General features: G+C 42.5%; 1 protein-coding gene across 3 annotated transcripts in view; it reads right to left on the reverse strand.

Moving 5' to 3' along the window:
• VGLL4 (vestigial like family member 4) overlaps positions 1-25,599 on the reverse strand; it is a 162,920-nt gene that overhangs the window by 64,324 nt on the left and 72,997 nt on the right. The window contains exon 1 of one of the 3 annotated variants that reach the window (XM_050781504.1): positions 21,501-22,502. The exons of the other annotated variants lie outside the window; for them this stretch is intronic. Coding sequence (XP_050637461.1) covers positions 21,501-21,582 — 82 coding nt within the window. The 5' untranslated portion in view covers positions 21,583-22,502. Of the gene's footprint in view, positions 1-21,500; positions 22,503-25,599 lie in introns of those variants that run through there. 3 annotated transcript variants of the gene reach the window in all.

Consider the following 25,599-nt stretch of genomic DNA (forward strand, 5'->3'; position numbering starts at 1 on the left):
CAATGATTGTTAAAACTGCTCCCATGCTAGAATGCCCCTCAATTGTTTCGGTCTCAACACAAGGTCAATGGGGACTAGAGTAATGAAGAAATAAAGCAAAACTGAAACATTTTAATTTGGAGTCTACGAGACTATATTAACTTCTAGTCAATTAAATGGATGAGTGGTTTGCAGCCACTGACATTTATATTTCATGATTAGTTCTCCAGGCCCCTTATTCTCTCTGTGCCATTAACCTTTAGGGTGTAGCTCTTTGTCAGTCTCACTTCAATCATGCTTTCGAAGGATTACAGAATTAGCAATTCCAGTTTTTATGGCACAAGCTCTGTCAAATCAGAGAGACAGATGTGAGCTCATGTAACTGAGAGGCTTCCATCTGCTGGACTGAGAACTGAAGCCTAGAAAGGCTCTTGTATTTCCTTTCTTACGCTTCCCTTGGGCTGTTCCAGCTTGGAATTACCCATTTACTTACACACTTGGTATTTGAGCAAGTATCTTAAATAGCTGAGGTATCAACCTTTCTTGTCAAAGGTGGATGGCTACTCACCATCCACCTTTTAGTTATGGATTCCCATGGTGGTGACAGAGGAGAAAGTGATGTCACCTCATACATATCCAAATCCTGGCGTCCGCAGGAACCCACACCGAATCAAGTCCCCTCACTAAGTTAACAGGTCATCCACTGGAATCACATCAAGGCTCTGTCGACTGGTTGGAAGGAACAGAAGGAAGAGCCTATTGAATGGAAGCAGCAAAGGATTTCATTTTCAGCAGAGTTAAAATTAGGTGTTGTATACTAAAGAGAAATTAGTCATCCTTTGGTATATACACTCAGGGGATTGGTTCCAGGAATCCCACCGATGCCAAAATCCACACATACCCAAGTCTCAAAGTCCACTCACAGGAGAAGCTGGCCCTCTATACCCATGGGTTTCACATTCTGCAGTATTTTCTGTCTGCAAATGGTTGAAAAAAATCCTGAGTCGAAGTGGACCCTCGAAGTTCAGATGGTATTGTTCAAGAGTCAGCTGTATATTCTTTCTCTCAGGATTTTCTGTAAGTTGGGAATGCTGAAAATTTCTACAACTATCTAGGTGTAACTGTCTGCATGTGACAAATGTATTTCTGAAAATTAGATAGTAAATTAAGTCTGGTCATGATTTAAAGGCTCTACTGAGCTCCTATGTAAAGCAAAAGTGGTTCTCAGTTTAATTTCACCAATCTGTGGAAATTTTTTTTTTTGAGTCAGGATCTCTGTCACCTAGGTTGGAGTGCAGTGGTGCCATCATGATTCATTGCAGCCTCAACCTCCCAGGCTCAAGTGATCCTCCCACCTCAGCCTCCTGAGTAGATGGGACTACAAGTGCCCTCCACCACGCTTGGTTAATTTTTTGTAGTTTTTGCAGAGATGGGGTTTCACCATGTCGCCCAGGATGGTCTCGAAGTCCTGGGCTCAAGTGATCCTCTCACCTCTGTCTCCCAAAGTGCTGGGATTACAGGCATGAGCCACGGCACCACGGCAAATTTTCCTTATTGTTTTTCATCCAGCCACTCCTATTTCACTGTCTAGTACAATGCTTTCCAAAGTGAGTTCCTGGATGACCTATGTCAGAATCACCTAAGAGACTTACTTAAAATGCATATTCCTGGGCCTGGCTCCAGTCCTAACAGAAAGTTGTCCAGGAACCCCCAAGATATGTAATTTTAGCATGCCCCAAGGAGGTGTCTCTTCTCATGCCTCTTCCACTTTTACAACTGATCAATACCAAGATCAGCCAATACCACATCAGACATTTCTAAGGACATGTCAGCAGTGACGTGGCACAAGGGAGAACTGATGACGTATCTCAGTGCTCACAACCACTCAGGAAATGCTTGATGAATGAGTTTCAGAAAGCAAGATTTAGGCCGTCCTGGTTACCTCCTGCCAACACTAACACATGAAACAGCTCAAGACCAGCTTTAGGAGGGCTCACCTCTATTTTCAAACAATGGCGTATTTCTCTAATTTTTTTTTTTTTATGTTTGCCTTTTTAGAGATCAGGGACTTCATTAAGTGACCCTCCTGTGCCTCAGTTTCCCCATATAGAAAATAGCTATACTATCTGCTGCCTTCTATTCCTATAAGGCATACAGTCCTATACTTCCTATTTGTCTTTCGCCCAACAAAACAACTCATTCCCCAAAACCTTTGAATTAGGCCTGCAAAGATAGTCCTTAACTACCAATCTATAAATTTCTCAAAGTATAGAAAAATGAGAGGGGCAAGGAAGGAAACAAAAAGAAACTTAGGCTTAACTGTACCAGCTAGTCTCAACTTGATCCGAAGGAACACTGCTAGCATTCTCTCGGCTAGCTTCTCACGATTACATTTAAAACCACCACAAAGCCACCATGATCACGCTCTGAGAGGCTGTCGCAGGTAAATAGAGGGATGGGGTAGGAATAGCTCAACATTACTGACAATGCTCTTTAGGGGATCTGAGGATCTGCCTTCTCAAACATCTCATTTCACTTCATCAATATTTACAAAATGTTTGCAAAAGAAGAAATAAGGCAATGAACATGTCCAGAAAGAATCACATGCTAACTTCTAAAGGTTTTTCTCTCCAAAAATTCAGCAGTGCCAGAGGCTTGTTCTTTTGTCCCAGATTGTTTTTCAAGGGCTACCTCATGACAGAATAGATCACTCATAATAACTACATGTTAGCATTTGTGTCACATAATTCATCTCTGGCAGTCCACTTCTTTTAAATCCTAAGAGTAGGCCTCCTAAATAGTATTGCTAGCATTTGGCATCTTATCTGACTCTGTGACAACAAAACTCTTGAACACGTAGTTTATAATTCATTATGGTTTCAGCTGAGTGACATTTGGTTCTAAAGTCTTTGGAAGTACAAGTTTGAAAATGCCAAATTTTATCTATATCCCTATCTATAGCTCCATCTGAAATCAGACAGATTACCAAACAGAAAATGTCACTCAGATTCTAAAAATAAACCATGCTACTGCTCCACACAGGTTACACCAGAGGGTTAGGACCATGACATTTTGCTGGGGTTCAAGTGCAAATCAACAAACAAAATGGCATGTTTTTCTCTTCCTTTTTCATAGCTTAAGATTAGTGAAGAAGGCATTGTAGTCTGTATAACTGCTCAAACCAACCTTTATCCAGGAACTAGTACTGCTTCTTTAAAAACTTTTTTTTTTGGTAAATAAAATGTGGTACAGCCATACAAGGAACTACTATTCAGCAATAAAAAGGAATGAAGTAACAAAAGACCAAATATTGTATTATTTCATTTATATGAAATGCCCAGAATAAGCAGATCTATATAGAGAGACAGAAAGTAGATGTGTGGCTGCCAGGGACCAGGAGGACGGGGGGAATGGAGAGTGAAATGGGTCAAGGTTTCTTTTGGGAGTGATGAAAATGTTCTAAACTTCGATCATAGTGATAACTGTACAACTCTGTGAATACATTAAGTACCATTAAATTTTATACTTTAAATGAATGAATTACATGGTATATGAATTATATCTCAGCAAAGCTGTTAAAAATATTAACTTAAAAAAAGAAACTATCATCTTTTAAAAGCTATAGCAGAAACAGAGCCAACATTGGAGAGAGTAAATATGGTGGTTTTTCATCTTTCCAAGAATCTCAACGAGCCCTGGGCATTGCAAAAATTAGTCAAGCAACTGTCACTACTGCAGTGGTAACCAAATACGGAAGCTGAATCAAATACGGAAAGGAAATTATTTTGAACTCAAAGACATAACCTTCCCAAAAAAAAATACACTGCACGCACATAAACAGACCACACAAAGTCAAAACAAAACAAGTACCTGTGTGGGTGGAAATGTATCCCAGTGCTACTCTTTTCTTCAAGTCTTTCATTCTCCTCTTGTTACTTCAAAGATAAGCCCTGGATGGGCAGGCACTAAGTTGTTTTGGTTTTTTCTCATGACACAAAAGATCTGGCAGAGCTGGAGATTGCATTACTTTTAAAGGCAGTAATATTTGAAGGTACCATGAATATTCCCCCTGAACAGTGCTCTGAACACATTGTGGTGGCTAAGAGCTATGGTTATCCCATCTCTTCAATGAGAATGGGGCATTCATTCTACAGAAAGCCCTTACAGACAAAATGGGTACCACATCATCCATAAAATGAAGTAAAGAAGAGTTGGCTGAAACTTCCCAAACAGCCAGTTACTCCATGTGATATAAATGGGTTTGCAAAGCTGAACAAAGGAAGACAAAGACTAGGAAGGCAAAGCCAGTCTTCCTAGCATGATAACCAAAATTGTCTCAGCCTTTAAAGTAAGGGCTCTAGGATCTCAAATCACGCGCACGATACAGAGAAGTGCTAATGGTAGAGGGGATGCACAAGAGATGGTAGATGTCTTGCCCTCAAGGAATTTGTACTTTAGATGGGGTGGCTGGGGCAGGGGGGGCAGTGAAACTGGATTATTTATTTTTTGGCAAACATGCAAATGAGTGTTATCACTTAAAAGTAGTCATGCTAGAATGACTTGACCCTATTCCAAATAAAATTGCCACTGATCAAAAGGCATTTTCAAACTCCACTTGTGAAACTGGCTTCAGAATGACAGAGAAAAAAACTAGCTCTTCACTTTATAGGCATACTTACATAGAAGTGTGGCAAGGAGCAAGCACTGTGTTTGTTTTACACACACACACACACACACACTCTCTCTCTCTCTCAGTTTTTTTTTTCTCTCTCTCTATCTTGGTTTTTAAATTACTGGCCACTGTTTAGAAAACCATCAATGTGCCCGGGCACAGTGGCTCACGCCTATAATCCCAGCACTCTGGGAGGCCGAGGCGGTTGGATCACCTAAGGTCAGGAATTCAAGACCAGCCTGGTCAACATGGTGAAACCCTGTCTCTACTAAAAAAACAAAAATTTGCTGGGCGTGGGTTAGCCGGGTGTGGTGGCAGGTGCCTGTAATCCCAGCTACCCAGGAGGCTGAGGGAGGTGAATCGCTTGAGCTTGACCCAGGAGGCAGAGGTTGCAGTGAGCTGAGATGGTGCCACCGCACTCCAGCCTGGGTGACAAGAGTGAAACTTCATCTCAAAAAAAAAAAAAAAAAAAACAAAAATCAATGTTCTGAGAATAGGATCATCATCACAGTATTAGGTTAAATGTGTAATTTTCCAAGGTAACTACTTTGAAGGCGGGCTTCAACACTTTACCTATTTAGATGTGTAGGTTGTTACATTTGTTTGCTTTTCATCAGTCACATTTACATTAAAGACAATAAAATACAAGGTGATATAACTGCCAAATGTATATTATAGACTATAAACTCAACAGAAATTCAAAAGAGGATGATATAAACATATCACACATTGAAAGAAGACAAAGCATCTTGCTAGGCACTGACATTTTAAAAGGTTAAAGTACAAAAGTTACTTTAGATAGGAGGAATAAATTCTGCCATTCTAGTGCATAGGAGGATTACTATGGTTAACAGTAAAATATTGCATATTCTAAAATAGCTATATATGACAGGCTTTGAAGGCCCTAACCACAAATAAATGATGAGGTAATGAATACAAGAACTACCCTGACTGAATCATTATACAGCATAAATATGTATTGAAACATTGAATTGGCCCAGTGCGGTGGCTCATGCCTGTAATCCCAGCACTTTGGGAGGCCGAGGTGGGTGGATCACCTGAGGTTGGGAGTTCAAGATCAGCCTAACCAAAATGGAGAAACCCTGTCTCTACTAAAAATACAAAATTAGCCGGGCATGGTGGTGCATGCCTGTGATCCCAGCTACTTGGGAGGCTGAGGCAGGAGAACTGCTTGAACCTGGGAGGCGGAGGTTGTAGTGAGCCGAGATCGTGCCATTGTACTCCAGCCTGAGCAACAAGATGAAACTCGGTCTCAAACAAAAAAAGAAAAGAAACATCAAATTGTACTCTAGAAATAGATACAGTGTGTCGACTAAAAAATAAATTTATCAAAAAAAGTTTAAATGTTTTCCCAAAAAAGAAAAGTCAATAAGCATTAAAAAATTAATCAATCTCGGCCGGGTGCGGTTGCTCACACCTGTAATCCCAGCACTTTGGGAGGCCAAGGCGGGCAGATTACGAGGTCAGGAGATCGAGACCATCCTGGCTAACACGGTGAAACCCCGTCTCTACTAAAAATACAAAAAATTAGCCGGGCGAGGTGCGGGCGCCTGTAGTCCCAGCCACTCGGGAGGCTGAGGCAGGAGAATGGCGCCAGATCGCGCCACTGCACTCCAGCCTGGGACACAGGGCAAGACTCCGTCTCAAAAAAAGAAAAAAAGAAATCAATCTCACCGCTAATAACTTTAAATTTAAATATTAGATACTACTTGGGACCAAACAATTGCCAAAGAGTTTGGGGAAAGTATGCTGATTAGCATGCAGTACAACAGGCACTTCCATAATCCATTAAGACCTTTCAAATATAGGAAATACCCTTAATGACCAACTACAGAGAGGTGTTTGCATAAATGATGCCACAGCTTTAGGAATAATAAGCAGACATCCATGAATTTTTTGTAGAATTTCAAAACCACAGCCAATTTTCACAATACTGAACAAAATAAAATTCAGAATATAAAATTTTAAGCACACTATGATTTTGGTTGTGTTAAATTATATATACTCAGGACAAAAGACTGAAATCAATAGTGCAATACGGTTTTTTCTGGGGTGTGGCCAATCTTTTCCTATTCTTTATACATGTCTGTGTTTTTAAAATTTTCTACAATTCTCTATATTTCTTTGGTATTCAAAAAGAAAAGCAGACAGTAAGAAGAGACATTCTTCCCAAAACACGTAGATTTAAAAAAAAAAAAGGGTTAAGGTGCAATTCCTGCCTATAAAATCTTCCAGGTAAAGTTTCATAAAACGAGGTTGGGCTACACCTTGAAAGATACATAGAATCCACATAGCTGGGGCGGGGCTTGGGGGTTCATGCCTGTAAACCCAGCACTTTGGGAGGCAGAGGTGGGTGGTTCACCTGAGATCAGGAGTTCAAGACCAGCCTGGCCAACACAGTGAAACTAAAAATACAAAAAATTAGCCGGGTGTGGTGGCACGCGCCTGTAATCCCACCTACTCAGGAGGCTGAGGTAGGAGAATCACTTGAACATGGGAGGCAGAGGCGGAGGTTGCAGTGAGCTGAGATCGCTGCACTCTAGCCTGGGCTACAGAGCGAGACCCGTCTCAAAAAAAAAAAAAAAAATCCACAAAGCTGGAAAGGAGTAGAAAGGGCATTCCAAATGGGAGAAAAACTAAAAGAATCTAAAGAGGGAATGGTTGGCAAACCAGAAGATAAATCAAATTGGAGCTAAGAGAGCTTAATCCTTGAGCTTTATTTTAACAGGCCAGTGGTTGGATGAATCACTACCAAATAAGAAATAAAGCAAAGCTACGCTAAGCTAAAGGAAAGTGTTCTCAAAAAAGAGTCTTCTGTGCCACGTTGGTGTTTTTTCACATCCCTCAATCTGGCTGCCTGCTGGTTTCCATGGCTTAGATTTACCCATTTGGAAAAACAACCCCTCCCCTGACAATACCAAAATCACTACCTCTGCCATGAAATTAGGCAAGAAATATACATACTCCAACCTCTAATTTAGACGATAAACTTGCCAAAAGTACGGAATATATCTTTTTTTCACATAGTACCAATCAACAGTGTCATGATAGGCATTCCCATAAGTAATGAATTACAAGTTAACAATGAGCAACACCTTAATACTGTCCATAAATCCCCACCAGAACTGAAACTTTAAAAGCTGGCAATATCAATTATTGGTAAAGATGTAGAGTTCCTGGCCAGGCGTGGTGGCTCATATCTGTAACCCCAGCACTTTGGGAGGCCGAGGCAGGTGGATCACCTGAAGTCAGGAGTTCGAGACCAGCCTGTCCAACATCGTGTGACCCCACCTCTACTAAAAATACAAAAAAATTAGCCGGGCGTGGTGGCGGGCGCCTGTAATCCCAGCTACTGGGGAGGGTGAGAGAGGAGAATCACTTGAACCCAGGAGGCGGAGGTTGCAGTGAGCCGAGATCACACCACTACACTCCAGTCTGGGCAACGAGAGTGAAACTCCATCTCAAAAATAAAAAATAAATAAATAAAGATGTAGAGTTCCTGAAATGCTTATACACTGCTGGTAGAAGAGTAAGATGTTATAACCACTTTGGAAAACAGTTGTGCAGTTTCTTAAAAAGTTAAACATACCCAATAATCCAGCAATTCTACTCCTAAGTATTTACCCAAAAGAAATGACCACATATGTCTACAAAAAGCTTGCATAAAAATATTCAGAGACTATACAACGAAGTGTACATCTTAAAATGGTTAAAATAATACGTTTTATGTTATATATATACTTGACCACAATAAAAAATTCTGAGCAACTTCATTCATTACAGTTCAAAACCGGAAACTCAAAACATCATCCATCAAGTTTAGAAGAGATAAGCAAATTGTGGTATACTCGTAAGACGACAATGCCAAAGAACAAACTACTCCAGCAGCATGCATGAATCTCAGAAACAGTATGTTCGGCACAAGAAGCTGGATCCAAATTACTTTATATGACGTTCAAGACCAGGCCAACCTAATCTATGACTACAGAAGCCGAAACATTGGTTTTCTTTGGGGGATGTGTGTAATGACTGGTAAGGAAGCTCGAGGAGACTCAGGGGTGATAAGAATGTTCTCCCTCTTGATCTGGGTAGTCAGCCCAAATCAAAAAGATTGTTAACAATAAATACAGAATAATGGAGGCCACAGTTTAGACAGCCTAAGGCCAACCACTCATAACCAAAACTTAAGTCATCCTGATTTCCCCAAACACTAAACCTAAATATAAAAGAAACACAAATCTGAGTTTTTGTCCTTATCAGTAGATAAGGACAAAAATAAGGTTTGATAAGGATCAAACCCATCAGCTAACAACAAATCAGCTTGAACAGCTGTCTGACTTCAGGATATATACATAACAGCCATTCACAAAAAAGGTCAAATCATTCCTCCTTTATGCTCTAAACTGCACTGTAACTGCTGTAAAACTGAGACTGTGACATTTTTGGGTTTGAGATCTCCCAGTCCATGAACTCTCCTCTTGTACGTATGGGAAACACTTAAAAATCTAACTTGATCTAATTTTATGTTTGACAAAACATAGGGGAAAAAATTCATGAAGCTATACCCTTAGGAGTTCATCATAATTAATTATGCCTCAACAAAAATAAAGGAAGAAAGAAAACAGAACAGGTGGAAAACCCCAGTCCATTATCCCAGTTAAGCCCAAGGTTTGCATTTTATCTAGCCCTCGCTAAGTACTCCACTATCATGAGGTCAGAGCTCACAATCAGAAATCCCCCTTGGAGTGCTGTAGTGTCTGTCCTATTCAGGGCAGCATTAGGTCTGACCGGTTTATTTTCAGAACATACAACTAATCCATCAATTTCTTAAGCCTTTTAAAATTCACTGAACTTGGCCGGGCGCAGTGGCTCACACCTGTCATCCCAGCACTTTGGGCAGGCAGATCGCCTGAGGTCAGGAGTTCAAGACCAGTCCAGACAACACAGTGAAACCCCGTCTTACTAAAAATACAAAAATCAGCCGTATGTGGTGGCACACACCTGTAGTCCTAGCTACTTGGGAGGCTGAGGCAGGAGAATGGCTTGAACCCAGGAGGCGGAGGTTGCAATGAGCTGAGATCGTGCCACTGCACTCCAGCCTGGGTGACAGAACAACACTCTGTCTCAAAAATAAATAAATAGCCGGGCGCGGTGGCTCAAGCCTGTAATCCCAGCACTTTGGGAGGCCGAGACGGGCGGATCACGAGGTCAGGAGATCGAAACCATCCTGGCTAATACGGTGAAACCCCGTCTCTACTAAAAATACAAAAAGCTAGCCGGGCGAGGTGGCGGGCGCCTGTGGTCCCAGCTACTCGGGAGGCTGAGGCAGGAGAATGGCGGGAACCCGGGAGGCGGAGCTTGCAGTGAGCTGAGGTCCGGCCACTGCACTCCAGCCCGGGCGACAGAGCGAGACTCCGTCTTAAAAAAAATAAATAAATAAATAAATAAATAAATAAATAAAAATAAAATTCACTGAATTTAAAAATTTTGCATATATTTCATTCCTATTAAGACCCAAGACGAACCATTTAATCTTTCTTTTTAAAAAAGGCTAATAATACTTGAATAAATGCTAGTTCCCAGTATAGTGACAGATACAATGGAGTGAGGCAGTCCGACTCTCCGGCCATAGTTAACAGACCAAGGAAAAAAAAATCCCACACTCCTAAGATTCCAAAGAAATTTTCTACAGGTTTCCTTAATGTACTTTAAAATCCTTCACAAGACCATGGGGAAAATAAATCATCCTCTCAAATTTATACTCTGAAGTTTGAAAATAAAAGCAGTTCCTTTTCATGTTTGGATATAGTCACTCTGAACAGTAAATCAGCTAACAGACATCAACCTGGCATAAGACTCTTCATAACCTGTAATTATCTTCTTTATTTACCTGTTGCTCATCTGTCTCCCCTGCTGAAACATACACTCCATAAAGTCAGGGATCTTGCTGTCTGTTTTGCTAGCAGCCATATCCCCAGCATATAAAACAGTTCCTGGCACATAATGGGTATTAAATATTTTCCCATCAGTGATCAGTTCATTTAGCAGACTGTCCAAAGTCAAGTAACCAGAAAGCAAGACGAACAAGGGCAGCTCTCTGTAATCAAGCAGCCAACTTCAAAAGTTTTCCTACAGAAGCTAAGTCCTAAAGATTTTTTCTTTCTCTCTTCCCCTCTTACTAATATTCCTCCTTCTTCCAGCTATCTTTCCTGCCTCTAAGAACAGTATTCTAAGAATTAAGAAACTCACTTGTAGCACCAACTAGCTGAGTATCCTTGGGCTAGTCACACAATTGCAATGTTTATCTTTAGTGAAAAGACACTGGAGTAGATTCATTCATAAGGAGACAACACTTGCCTGGTGTGAAGAATGAGGAGTTGCAAGACAAAATCCTAGCCCTCCCAGAAATTAGAGTAAGCCAGAGGAGGGAGGTAACACAGCAAGATAAATTCCATGGCAGAAATATGCCAGCATGTCATGAAAATACAAATACCTAATCCCTCCAAGAAGGCAGAGGAGGGCAGGGAGCGGTGGCTCGTGCCTGTAATCCCAGTACTTTGGGAGGCCGGGGCGGGCAGATCACGAGGTCAAGAGATCGGGACCATCCTGGCCAACACGGTGAAACCCCATCTCTGCTAAAAATACAAAAAATTAGCTGGGCGTGGTGGCAAGCACCTGTAGTCCCAGCGACTCAGGAGGCTGAGGCAGGAGAATCGCTTGAACCTGGGAGGCAGAGGTTGCAGTGAGCCGAGATCACACCACTGCACTCCAGCCTGGTAACGGAGCAAGACACTGTCTAAAAAAAAAAAAAGAAGAAGAAAAGAAGGCAGAGGAGAGGAGGGTCACTTTCCAGAAGAAGCCCTTGCCCTTGAGGGACTAACAGAAGCCACGAGAAAGGAGCAGGGAGATTTCAGATAGAGGCAGAAAGGCTTACTCGCAGGAAGCAGTTTCACGTTATGTGGACTGCAGGGTGTGAGGGAACATGGAAAGTAAGGCTGAAGAGGTAAGCAATGATATTCTGGTAGTATTACAGATGCAAACCTAGAAGGAGATGAGATTAGAGGCAGAGAGCAGTTTAGAGATTATTTTAGCAATTAAGAGGAAAACTAACGGAGACCTAGTAAGAGACGAGTTCCTAGGACCTCTTCAACCTATTCTACCCTTTGCCCCTAGGTGACCACGTTCACCCAAAGCTTCAAGTATTCTCTATCCAATATCTCCAGCAGCAGCCTCTCCTGAGCTCTAGAACCAGATACCCAACTTTCTAATCTTTCTCTCTTCTTCGAAATCTCAAAGAGCCTTCAAACTCAACACAGCCGAAGCTAAGCCTATGATCTCACCCCAGAACCTAGTCCTCTTCCTGTGTTTCCTGTCTCTGCAGATGGCAGCACCACCCATCCGCTTGTACAAGCTGGAAACCTGGGAGGCACCCTTAGTGTCTCCTATGTCCTCTCCCTCATCCGCTGTTCAATCCATCACCAAGCCCTGCCAGGCTCCTCCCTAAGGATCTCATACATCTATCCACTGCTCTCCTCTGTGGCCACCGCCAGAATTTGGCTTGCCCCTATCTCTTGCCTAAGCCAGTGCAACAGGTTCACATCCTCTCCTATTACTGTTTCATCTCTTATTCCCTTCCAGTCCATTCTCAAACTGCGACAAAAGTTTGTTTTTAGTGCTCATCAGCCTGCATCACCCTTTTATGCCCGCCTATTCACCCCCAGGAGCTCCATCAAGCCCCTGTTGATTGGCGTTGCTCACCATATGCTGTGTTGCCCAGGCCAGAGTGCGGTGGAGTGATCTCGGCTCACTGCAACCTCCGCCTCCCCGGGTTCAAGTGCCTTAGCCTCCCGAGCATCTGGGATTACAGGCGCGCACCAGCATGCTCGACTAATTTTTATATTTTTAGTAGAGGCGGGGTTTCACCACATTGGCCAGGCTAGTCTCAAACTCCTGAGCTCAGCAATCTGCCTGCCTCAGTCTCCCAAAGTGCTGGGATTACAGGCATGAGCAACCACCCCTGGCCAGGACTCAGTATTTGAGCAAAGGGAGGCAAGAATTTAAGAATCTGGAAAAAGTCAGTACTGCATGGCATAAAGAGATTAAGGTAAAGACTAAAAAAGATTGAACTTGCCACTAGGATATCATTTAGTGACCGTGTCTGAAACAAATTAAAATGAGTTGTCGGAGCAGAAATTAGAGGACAGCAGATTAAGAAGGAAAGGGCAGAAAGGGAGCAGAGGTGAGTTGGCCTTCTTCCAATAACGTGGATGGCAAAGACCATACAGTCTAATGGCTGGAACAAATACAAGATTTAGGGAAGGGTTTGTTTTTGTTTTAAAGTTGGGAGAGACTTGTATAGGAGCACATGATGAAGAGAAAGAAGCAGGAGAGGAAGAGGAGGGTATCAGAACAGAAAGAGATCTGTGAGCACCAACAGAACAAACTGCCTTCATTGCCCCTGAAGGAAGGAACATGAACGGTGATGAATTCAGAAGAGCTTCCAGGCAGGGAAGCAACATGTGGTTCTTTTAGTTTCTCCTTAAAGGAGATGTAGCGCGGATTCTTCCACCTCTACAAGAAGGTCCTCTCCTACTCACTCTCTCTTTATTGGACAAAATATAGAACCAAATACTATATGTACTGTATCAAACACCAAGAGCGCAATGCTTGATGTCCACTGTGAGTTCTGGAACTTTACCTTGTCCCCTACCAGTATCAGCCCTCTTTTATTGGTACAAAGCCTCTAATAGAAAAAAGCCTCCCAGCCTGGTCTCCAGAAACTGGTGGTAACTGCTCAGAATTTTGAATTCAGCAGAGCTGTGCTAGAAAACTGCACATAAGGTTTACTGAGAATGACAGCTATTTTCCATTCCCTTTACCCTCTACTCAGTAGAACTTAAAGCCTGGCACAGCTGCTATTACATATTCTTTAAAAAGTGAACCAGATCATTCTCATGGGTGATTTTAAGCATTAGCAAAGAGGTCATAACTTTTCAGCAGGAAAATAAAACAAAGGTTCTTTCTGGGGTCAGCCAATAGCTTATCGGTGGCTCATAAGAAAAACAATAGTTTAAAAAGACTTGCCTAGTAAGAATGGAAGAAAATGGGAAAAAAAAAAAAAAAAACAAAACGGCTGACATTAAACTAAAATTTTACATTAATCTCTTGTCACTTTAATAGTAGTGTGCCACATAATGGAAGATGCGTTTATTTTCAAAGGGGAAAATGTCCAGAAACTTGCACTCATCACTCTGTTAACTGTTATCAGGGAAGAAGTATAGAGTCTTCCAGCTGGATTATGGGTAGTGTAAACAATTTTGCTAAATTGCTTGGCAGAGCACATCTGCATCAAACCATTAAAGTCTGGAATTCACTCTATTAAAATCAAATCATTAGCCAGGAAGAATTAACAGTCAACTATTTTCATGCAAAACAGATATAAAATAAAAATCAAGAGCAATACATGAGTAATTCTTTTTCATTCACAATTTTAGATGGTGCATAATGCAGAGTATTGTTTCAGAAACGTGCTGCTCTGTAACAGCCATCTCTATACAATATAGGGTACTGTTTGGATACTGGAGCAATTTAAGCTTTTTCTATGTATCCAAAAGTCCCTGGATTAAGATCCAAAGAAACCTGGCTCAGCAACAAAGTTGACTTGTAACACGTCTCAGCCTTTAAGCAAATTGCTTATTAATGCAGAAAGAAAGTCGCTGTTCAGACCCTAAGTAAGCTATCTGTCTCCAGAAGTGTCCCCCATGTTGCATTCTCCAAAACTGTGCAGAATTTTCTCCTAATTTTCCATTACACCATGCATGATGGGAGGGCTTCAACAGGTGGTGAAGAATGTGAACAAAATACTAACTGAAAAAAAAAAGTTCTTCCCAAAGTATCACCAACTCTGTTTAATAAACAGTGGAGCTGCAGATGAATGAGAAAGGAGGCTGGGACATTTATTATCTGTATATAATGTCTGTATATCCCACAGCCAAGAGTTCTCACACTCGAAGATATACTGGCTTCACATGGAAAAAAAAAACCTCTCAGGATGTGTGTACTACTTTAAAAGATCTCACAAAAAAAGATACAAAAGAAGGCATACAGGAATCCCATTATACAGGGTTAAAAAAAAAAAAAGCTAGAATTTGTTTAGAATTATACACATGGTAGTAAAGGTATAAAGAAAAGCAAGGTACAATTGTGGTGATCTCTTGGGGTTGGGAGGGATCTGATCAAAAGATAATACCTGTGAAGGGGCAATTTATTATTTCTTGACCTGGCCATAGTCAACCCGGTTGTTCATTTTTCTAAACATAGAAAACACGTCTTTATGCACTTTTCTGTATGTATATTTCGTTATAAAACATGATGAGAGATCGATCCCTAATACATTCCTTAGTAGAGTATAGGCACTCCATAAATGTTTAATAACAGAATGGATTTGGGATAACAAAATGGTACTAGTACTAAGTTTTCTGTAATCACTTGCTAAATATATTTCAGTTTGTCATATTTACAGACTTTGCAAACAAAAGAGTGAAATGTTAAGAGTTTGGAAAGACCCTATGCATAGCAACACATTAAAGAGGACTTTTAATAGGTTTTCTATTTTATTTAGAGTAAATAAACATTCTTTCAACTAGTCATGATTTACACTGATAGGATTAAAACATGTTCTATACATACCTTGAAATTAAAACAATCTACAGAATTAAAAAAATGCAAAAAAAGGCAAGACAGCAAAGCAACGTGACAAAAATAATTCCTTCGAACTTACAGAACATGTAACATTCAGAAAGGAAAAAAGAGCAAATGAAGCAAGCAATATCATTTTCAGGCCCTGCTTTTAAAAATAAGCAGTCGGCCGGGCGCGGTGGCTCAAGCCTGTAATCCCAGCACTTTGGGAGGCCGAGGCGGGCGGATCACAAGGTCAGGAGATCGAGACCACAGTGAAACCCCGTCTCTACTAAAAATACAAAAAATTAGCCGGGCGCGGTGGCGGGCGCCTGTAGTCCCAGCTACTCAGGAGGCTGAGGCAGGAGAATGGCGGGAACCCGGGAGGCGGAGCTTGCAGTGAGCCGAGATCGCGCCACTGCACTCCAGCCTGGGCAACAGCGTGAGACTCCGTCTCAAAAAAAAAAAAAAAAAAAAAAAAAAAATAAGCAGTCATGGTTAGGATTTTGTTGAGAAGTCAGGGGGTGGAAAATGACACATGAGTTCATTAAAAAATAAAAGATGGAGAGAAACCTGTTTTGGACTACAAATGTGCTGCAGAGTAAGTCTTAAAAAATAGTTGCCATGAGCTTAAATGTGCAATAATAAATACCACTAAATAGAAACCGCCACTGAATAAACGTCAGATACTTTGAGATGACAAAGATCGCCAGAAACATTCCCTGGTCCAACTGTTTTTATATATTTGTGTACATGCATAAGTGCTAAATCTGGATCTAATTTCTTCCTGAAAAAAATCCAGTTTTCTGCAACATCCTCACAGGGAGAACTAAACTATACTGAGAAGTCTGGAATCTCCTCACTTGCCAAGGAGGATTGCTTTCTATCTTTACCGCATGTTTTAAAAAATCTTCACAGCAACACATCCAGGCACCCTAGGAATACAAGGCCACGCAGACAATAGGGAAGGAAGGAAGGAGGGAGGAAGACAAACCTGGCCTCCAGAAGGAGCCAAGTGTAGGCTCCAAGAGAGAAACAGCCAAGTACAATAATCTTTCAAGAAGGGGGTTGAGAAACAAGGGTGGGAGCTGGAAGGAAGGAGGGTATAATCACCTTACTTCACAAACTGTAATTAGGAGAAAGACACCAGCCACGCCAGCTCTCTCGCAGAGCTCCTGGGCTCACCTGGGCATGTTTTACTACTCAAGCTCCTCCTAGTTTCTTTCTCTCTGTCTCCCTCTTCCTCCCTAGCCCCCACCCACCCCCACTGCCTACCCTTTCCTGCAAGTAAAAAGCTAAAGTAAAATGATTTTCCACAGCAAAACAGTTACAGATGTTCTACCTCAGAACACATCCCAGATCAAGAGCTCGTCACTTGATATGCAGGGCTGGGGACCAGGAGAGGGTATGAAATGGCCCTGTGCTGTGGCCTTTTCACCTACCCAAGCCTCCTAAGTTTCCTGATGCCTGAGCTCATTAGACAAAGAACAATGAAGCCAGGACTACACTCAACCACTGGTGGTTAGACTGGCGGAAAACAAAAGATCACAGGGTCTCCCTGAACTCAGCAACTCTCCAATGTGCCTCTTCCCTTCCATTCCAGAAAATTAATTTAAAAGTTGCCTGTGATGAAACAAGGAGTAACTGTGTCTAAAACAATGAACCGTTCTAAAACGTGAAGTTGGAATAATTCGCTCTTAAGCTTTGAGAGGATCACAGATGCAATGTATTCCTACTTTCTCCCAATATAAATCACGCTATTAAATTAAAAGGAGAGAATTCTTCCACCAAATTACACACTAATGGCTCTTAACCCATAATTAAAGTATCGCTACCAGCAGTGTAAAGCCCCAGCCAGCCAGGGCACGTTTGGCAAGCCCAGGTCTCAGCCCCAGGGATGATGTCAGTGCAGCAACAGCCATCTTGAGGAAAGCCCGTAGTCTAACCTGTCCCTATCCCTGTCCCTGCTCCCTGGGGACTGGCTCTGGGGCTGGCATCCACGGAGGCCTCCTCCTCTGCACAGGCAGACAAAAGGAAATCAAGACCAGTGCCAGAGCAGCACAAAGAGCACCTTCCAGCGAGGCTGGTCACTCAGAGGTGTCTCATCTACCCTTTCCCCAACATCACAACAGCCTGGGAATTTGGACCAGCAACTGGCTTCAGAGCAAGGAGAAGCGGGAGAGGCTCGACTGTGCACTGTAATCCAGGGTGTTATCCCCGTGTTAGGCCGTGAGGGCACCCAGGACAGGGCATGACCCTAACATCACGGAGCTAATGAGGAGATAAGACATGAAATAAGCCGGGCGCAGTGGCTCACGCCTGTAATCCTAGCACTTTGGGAGGCCAAGGCGGGCAGATCACCTGAGGTCAGGAGTTTGAGACCAGCCTGGCCAACATGGTGAAACCCCGTCTCTACTAAAAATACAAAAATTATCTGGTCATGGTGCAGGGCACCTGTAATCCCAGCTACTAGGGAGGCTGAGGCAGGAAAATCACTAGAACCTGGGAGGCAGAGGTTGCAGTGAGTGGAGATGGCGCCACTGCACTCTAGTCTAGGCAACAGAGCAAGACTCTGTCTCAAAAAAAAAAAGACATGAAATAATTCTGGAGAGGCAGTACGGCATAGGAGATTCATAGAAGAGTCAAAACTCAATTCAATCCTGCCACAAACTTTCTAAATAAACTAAACTTTCTGAAAAAGAGTTTACCTCTCTGAGCCTCACTTTCCTTGGCGAAAACAAGGCAAAGGTATTAGATGATGTCTGAGGCCCTGGATAGCTCTGCAATAATTAGATAATTAGAGAATACAAGGCAGTATATAATCAAGTGTTAAATTATACAGTAGCAACTACAGCTGCCATTGAGAGATTGCGCTGATTTTTTTTGAGTCAGTCTTCATTCTAAGCCACTTCCTGAGAGCCCACTCAGACCCTGTGCTAGGATTCAGGGATGCAACGGTCACCAAGAGAATGCTTTGCCTTCATGAGGCTTTCGCCAGTTCAGCAAGGTGTTCTCAGGTGTTCAGAGGAGGGGAAAAAAATGAGGGCTGGGGTTGGCCTATGACCTTTTCATGGAGACAGAGGCAAAACTGGGCTTCAAGTGGGTATCATTTGAGCATTCAGTGGGGTGATGAATGATGCAGTGGTTAATTGCTGAGTATGGTAGTAATAAGCCATGAGGTTCTGAACACATTAGCACAAGCACAGTTCTGCTAATCTGCTCATCATTAGTGAAGGTAATTAGTTAGCTCCCAGAAGTTAGCTAGACTTCAATTCTTCCGGCCCTCTGCCTAACTTCTCCTTCTCCCACCCGAAACCTGCTAATTGTGGTTACTTTTTCCCTTTATTCTCTTTTCAATTATTCTTGCAGACAACTATGGTGGAGGGCAGGAGCCAGGAAGCAGTTACCAAGGAGGGAGTCTACATCTAAGCAATATGGAGTCAGTCAGGAAGGAAGACCTTGTATGCTTTATTGGTAAACAGCTAAAAAGATCTATTTGCGTATTAAGTCACAAGAGAGATTTAAGAAAGATGGCACAGGCTGAGGGCAGTGGCTCACGCCTGTAATTCCAGCACTTTGGGAGGCTGAGGCGGGCGGATCACCTGAGGTCAGGAGTTCGAAACCAGCCTGGCCAACATGGTGAAACCCATCTCTACTAAAAATACAAAAATGGGCCGGGCGTGGTGGCAGGCACCTGTAATCCCAGCTACTCAGGAGGCTGAGGCAGGAGAATCACTTGAACCCGGGAGGCAGAGGTTGCAGTGAGCTGAGATCGCGCCATTGCACTCCAGCTTGGGGGACAAAAGTAGTAAGACTTCGTCTCAAAAAAAAAAAAAAAAAAAAACCCAGACACATGGTTTAGTTTTGAGTAGAGCTGTGTCTCATACAACTAAGGAACATGGTATAATTTAGCTGGTAAGAATAATTAACCATCCTCATCTTAATTTTTAAAACTAAAATGTCAAAAAATTAATTTGTCCCTTATTCTTAAGGGGCATAAAACTTGACTGTGCCCTAAATGAAATCAAATGTTGCCTACCAACAGTACATTCCATTTTCCAAACAACTACCCTGGAATGCTGGGGAGCTGATACATTTAAAACGAATATTCTCCAAGTCCAAGTGTTGGATTTAAAAGAACCATAATCTTTCCAACGTTTCTTACGAAAAAATCCGCTGTATGATTTATGCCCATCTTCAAAACACCCTCTGGAGTTCAGACCAGATGTGTGCAGTGTTTACACTGAGAAAACCACTAGGACATCAACAATTCACTATAAACACCACTCAAATTTTGCTGTGCTTTCCTTCATTTCCTCTGTATTTATTCTGGTGTTAAAATAATGTTAACTCTCATAATAAGGAAAATAGGAGCAGATGTTTAAACCAAACAGACTTTAGTCCATTATCCCATATAGCTACTCAACTTTCAAAATCAAAGTTTCTTCCTCCCAAATACCGAGGGAGAAGAGAAGAGAAGAGAAGAGGGCAGAGCACTCTAGTTTCCTGTGTGTTGCCTGCTACACAACAACTCGTCCTGGGCTGGCTGTCCATAAGCTGGTCCTCACCAATCGGAGACAGGAAAAATTAATCTGGTATCTGGTATCAATTTCCCTACAATCTTATATTTCTCTCTTAGGCCATTATGTTTTGTTTTTAAAATATCATATTACTTGTTGGCAAAGACAATACAACAGAAATTGCCTCAAAAGTTTCTCTTTCTTGTTGGGGGAAGTGGGGGATGGTTAAAAAAAACAACAAAAACAAAACCCTGACTGCAATGTGTGAATGTCACAGGAAACAAGCCCAGCAATGGCTGCTTATGGCTTTCTAAAGTCGTCTACCTTTTTAAAGTGAGTTCAGAAGCAAGATGTTACTTAATACATCAGATGCAAAGAAAGCAATTCACTAAAATTCTCATAGCAAGAACTAGTAGGAGTAAAGAAAAACAAATACCCTTTTTAAGAAACGTTAAATATGAGATCCTTATCCATAGAGTTTTAAAAAACAACACGAATGAGGGTTTTTTTTTTTTCCTTGAAGGGGAAAAATACTCTTGAAAGGGTAAGTTTTCAACTGATTAGGAAACAGGCCTGAAGTTTTTAGACTAAAAATTACAAGTGAATTACCCTCCCAAGTTTTTGTAACTGTTTTCTTTTTCAAGAGAAATGTCCCGTGTATCATTGGAGAAAAAATGGAAACTGCTTCTGCTGAATGAGAAAGAGAAGAGTCCCGGATGTGTGTGTGGTTACAACAAAAAATACACTTCCTGCCAGGCCGAACTCCCCCGGAGATGCCTCTCGGCGGCAGACCCAGGCCATTGCCACTTTTTCAAATCGCACGTAGAGGATGTTCCAACCGCTTAAGAAATAGATTTTTCTCTTACTGCTACCAGAGACAGCTTGAAATACAAGACAGTGGGGGAAGCACCTCGCGGGCAGTAGGAGGTAATAAATTAGAATTGAGCGCGGCTTTCTCTTTTTCAGGGCAGGCTGGGGGTCGGGGTGTTGTGTAATCGCTCCCACAGGGAGCAGAGCGCGAGGAACACCCCCCAATGTCAGCGCTCCCCGGGCTGCACAGGAAGCGCCAGCGAGACAAAGAGCCGGCCTGTGCTCGCTGACACGGTGCCCTTCCAGCCCCACGCGGGAGAGCGACATTCTCCGCTGTTTGGGACACTCACTCGCGAGCACAGAAACTCGCTGTAACTTTGGCTCCCCCTCCGTGAGCTGCAGGGCGCTGTGGCCCACAACGGGGTACAGTAGACGGTGCAATCCTTACCAGCCCCTCCCCCAAACAGAGGCTCAACTTTTACCGGCGTCCTACAAGTCCTTCCCCTAAAGACAACATTAACGGAAATCAAAAAGACATACATTTTAAAGAGTTAAAAATGTAAGGCGCGAGTACGTTGCAAGCATAAAACAAACTTTGAAGGGTTTCTACTTCACCGCCTCCCCGTCCAGCCCCCTCCACCGCCCCCCGCAGCCTGAGATTCGAACACACTCGGTGCCGAACCGAATCTAAGAAACGCCGGCCTTTCAAGCGCCCTACAGCCCCGAGAAGGACAGCAGGGCTTAGAAGGCAGGCACCCAGCACACTGAGGAGGAGTGGCCGGGAAGAGCAACGGGCAGTAATTCTACAGCAGGACATCTACCTTCATAGCACAGAATGCCGATATTGTTGTTCATCTTGTCCAAGTACTGATAGTTCAACAGGTCCATCTTCATAAATAGCATTTATTGGGCTAGCAAAGAAAACCAGCTCTTTGCTTTCGCCCCAAAAGAGTTAAGTTTCAAAAATGAATCCTGGCTCTTCAACTTCACAAAGGCAGAGGCCCAGCCTCAGACTATGAAAACAAAGTATGCAAAAGTTTAAAAAAAAAAAAAACCCAGGCACAAAAAATCGAGCTCACACGAAACCCTTCAAGGGCTTACTGGTAGACGGTGTATGTACTGTATCCCCGATCGAGTATGAAAAGAGCGTTTCAGAAGTCCTTACAAGTCCTTCCTGGAAATGGAAAAGAGTGAAAAAGAGAAACGCGCAGCCCGTTTCCTAGGACAAAGCGGCGCCGGCCCCGCTCACAGCCCGCTGCAAGCCGGCAGCGCTGACATGCGGGCTATGCTTGGCATGACTCCTATGCGGCCGCTTCCTCTTCCCGCAGGAGGCCGAGCATGCTCACTGCGCCGCGCGGCAGAGGCAGGGAGGGCTTCTGCACAGGATCAGCCTCTCAATGTAGCAAGTGTTGGAAAGAAAGAGAAAGGGGAGGGGGAGAGACTCTAGAGACGGGGCCTTGGCAGAGTGGCTCTTGACAGGAAGCAGCCCGGCCGCTGCAAAACCGTAGGAGGAAAAAAGAAAACCCAGGAAGTTTCTTTTTCAGGAGCTGAGTACAAAGTAAAAAATTCATCATGGAAGCAAACTTCCATGGAATGCAACTTTCGTGAAATTTCACGTTGGAGCTTCAGAAACCCGAAGTGCTAGTGATGCATAAGCCATATATATACAGTTTCTTTGTTTCTTTTAAAGATTGTTTTATAAAGTCCATTTACACTTTAGCTGGATATTTAAATTTCTTATGTTAACGTTACATATAACTTTTTCCATAATCCCCATAACAACTGAGATGGACAGGGCAGGGAGGGTATCACCCTTTCACAGCAGAGGAAACTGAGGTTCAGATGGATTAAATGACTGGCCTACAGCCCCCAAAATAGTTGACAGAACTACTTTTAAAGTGTTTTTTCCCTCCTAATGTTATAACTTTATTTTAAAAAAACAAAAAACAAAAAAACGAGGGGGCTGGGTGCAGTGGTTCACACCTGTAATCCCAGTCGAAGCAGGCAGATCACTTGAGGTCAGGAGTTCGAGACCAGCCTGGCCAGCATGGTGAAACCCCGTCTCTGCTAAAAATACAAAAATTAGCCTGGCGTAGTAGTGCGCACCTGTAATCCCAGCTACTCAGGAGGCTGAGGTGGGAGAATTGTTTGAACCTGGGAGGAGGAGGATGCAGTGAGCCAAGATCGTGCCACGGCACTCCTGCCTGGGCAACGGTGTGAGACAAGGAGGGGAGAAGAGGTGGAAGAGTGTTTAAGCAAATAAGGCTATAATATCAAAAATTGAAAATGTACTTCAAATTATAGAAGGAAAGGGTAAAAATATTTTCATTTGGCATGTATGACACCCACCTGTGTATAAGAAGCTAGTGGCATGCAGCTGTACTATTTGCTATTGTTAGGACTCGGGGCTTAAACTTTCATTACCCAGTGCCTAGCACAACCAAGTTTAGGTGCCCAGAAACTGTTTACTTAATGAGTGAACCACTGAATGTTCAGTTTTCAGCACATGAAGAATATGTTAACAAAATAGAAAAAAAAAACTCTAAACGTTTGAATGAATATTCTAAAAATATATTTTCAATATTCTAAAATAATATTTGAATAAATAATTTGAAGGAGTTATATGTTAAAAATCCAGCAATAGTTGCATTGGATTTATTAGGCGTACTCATGGCAAGGTGTTCTAATGAAATCCCACTTGGGAGTCCGGATGCGGTGGCTCATGCCTGTAATCCCAGCACTTTGGGAGGCTCAGACCGGCAGATTGCTTGAGGTCAGGAGTTTGAGAACAGCCTGGCCAACATGGTGAAACCCTGTCTCTACTAAAAATACAAAAATTAGCCGGGCGTAGTGACATGTGCCTGTAATCCCAGCTACTCGGGAGGCTGAGGCAGGAGAATTGTTTGAACCAGGGAGGCAGAGGCTGCAGTGAGCCAAGATTGTGCCACTGCACTCCAGCCTGGGTGACAGAACAAGACTCCGTCTCAAAAAAAAAAAAAAAAACTTATTTGGAAATTCATATGACATCCAAATACTGTTGCCGTCATTGCTCCAACAGTAATCAGTGGGGTGACATCAGGGGAAGTAAGTAAAAGGGGAATCAAGATTTCACAAGCTTTCATTTATAAGAATATTTATTGATGCTATATTACATGTAATATGCTATAGTGAAAGATATGTATCCTATCAACTGTAATTAAAATACTTAATGGTATTTGGTGGGGAGGGTTTAAGAAAACTTAAAACTCATAACATCCAGTATACACAAGATCATTGCACTGAAAACAAACAATATCAGGTATCAGATTTAAATTCAACTGATAGTTTTGGAGTACTCTTACTGTGCTATGTTTTTACATAAATTCTCAATCAGAAAACTTTATCCATCATTAGAATATCCCACATGGGAGAGAGGTGACTGCACATTAGAACCGGGGGGAGCTTTTAAAAATCTTGATGCTGAGGTTGCAACCCAAACTCATCTGAGGGGGTGGGAACCAGCAGCATTAGCTTCTAAAGTCCCAGGTGATTCCAATATGCAGTCAAGGTTGAGAACCATTGCTTTCATCTGGGAAGGAAAAAAAAACAAAACCCTGCCTTAAGATATTTTGTTTTATTCACTTATTTTGACATGAAGAGGTTTTTTTTTTTTTAATAGTGATTTAAGCACATGATTCAAACAATACCATTGTAGAAAATGAATCAAATATTTGGTAACTTCCCTTTAGTGACTCAGCATCCTTTACAATAGCAGTTCTCAGGCTCCAGGTGGCAACCATTTTCATGGACACTGTCTCACAGCTCTACCTTGACTGTTGTAATATTCCCAGCCAACAGCCACCACGTCTTTCCCGCTGATCCGGGAGGCTAGCACGGTGCTACCCAAGTGTGATCCAGAGGGGTTCGAGCACCAGGTGTTCCTAGTCCCCAAAAGCTAGATACAGAAACTAAGAATGAACATTTAAAACTTCTATAGCAATTTGACAGACTAATTTTATGTCTCTCTAATCTTAATATTAAAGCAATTAGAGGGCTGTAGTTTTCAGTTATTTTCTAATTATTGCATTACATTTTATAAACTATCAGTCTGCAACAAAGTCTTGGGGGAAAATAAAACAAACCTGGTTTCACAGAGAAGCTTGTGCTCCAGAGGGGCCAGCTACAATAGGCAGCCTCTGCAGGCTGGGAGCGCCTCCTGGACCGACTCTAGGCCTTTCCATCCCAGCCCCTGACAACTTTCACCTTAGTTTCAAGCACACTGGATGACCTGCAGTTAGTTATTCCACAAATCACATCAGTTCGCTTCTCAGTGTGCAAGACGCCTCTTCTTTCCCAGCCTGTCTGCTCAGCAAACATCCTCTCTTCCTTGAGACTTGTCAGAAAGCCCCTCCTGTCCTGTGAAACCTCCCTGGGACCCTGTCCTACCATCTCCTCACACGCTACTCCAAGCTATCCTTTTACAGGATAAGTAGTCCTTATCCAAAATACCTGGACCATAAGTGTTTTGGATTTCAGACCTTCTTGGTTTTTGGAATATTTGCATTATACTTACCACTTGAGCATCTCTAATCAGACTTTTAAAGTCTGAAATCTGAAATTCTCCAATATGAGAGTTTCACTTGAATGTTGTACCAGCACTCAAAACTGTGCGGATTTTGGAGCATTTTTCATTTCAGATTTTTGGATTAGGATGTGCTTCGTTCCTAGCCAAGTCCAGACCTTCGGAGCAAGGACTATGCCTTCCTCACCTTTTCAAGGTCAATCTGGCAGAAGCCTGGCATGTGGTAGGCCATCAATAAATACCAGCTGAATAAAATCAAACATCTAAAAGGCAGATTCTTCATTTCCCCATCGCTACTGGATTATCTTACTCGATGTCATTAGGTGGCTGTCAGCATCTCTTGGAGACCACAGGTCATT

This window comes from Macaca thibetana, chromosome 2 (genome assembly GCF_024542745.1).
Source record: "Macaca thibetana thibetana isolate TM-01 chromosome 2, ASM2454274v1, whole genome shotgun sequence".
In the NCBI taxonomy this organism is placed as follows: domain Eukaryota; kingdom Metazoa; phylum Chordata; class Mammalia; order Primates; family Cercopithecidae; genus Macaca; species Macaca thibetana.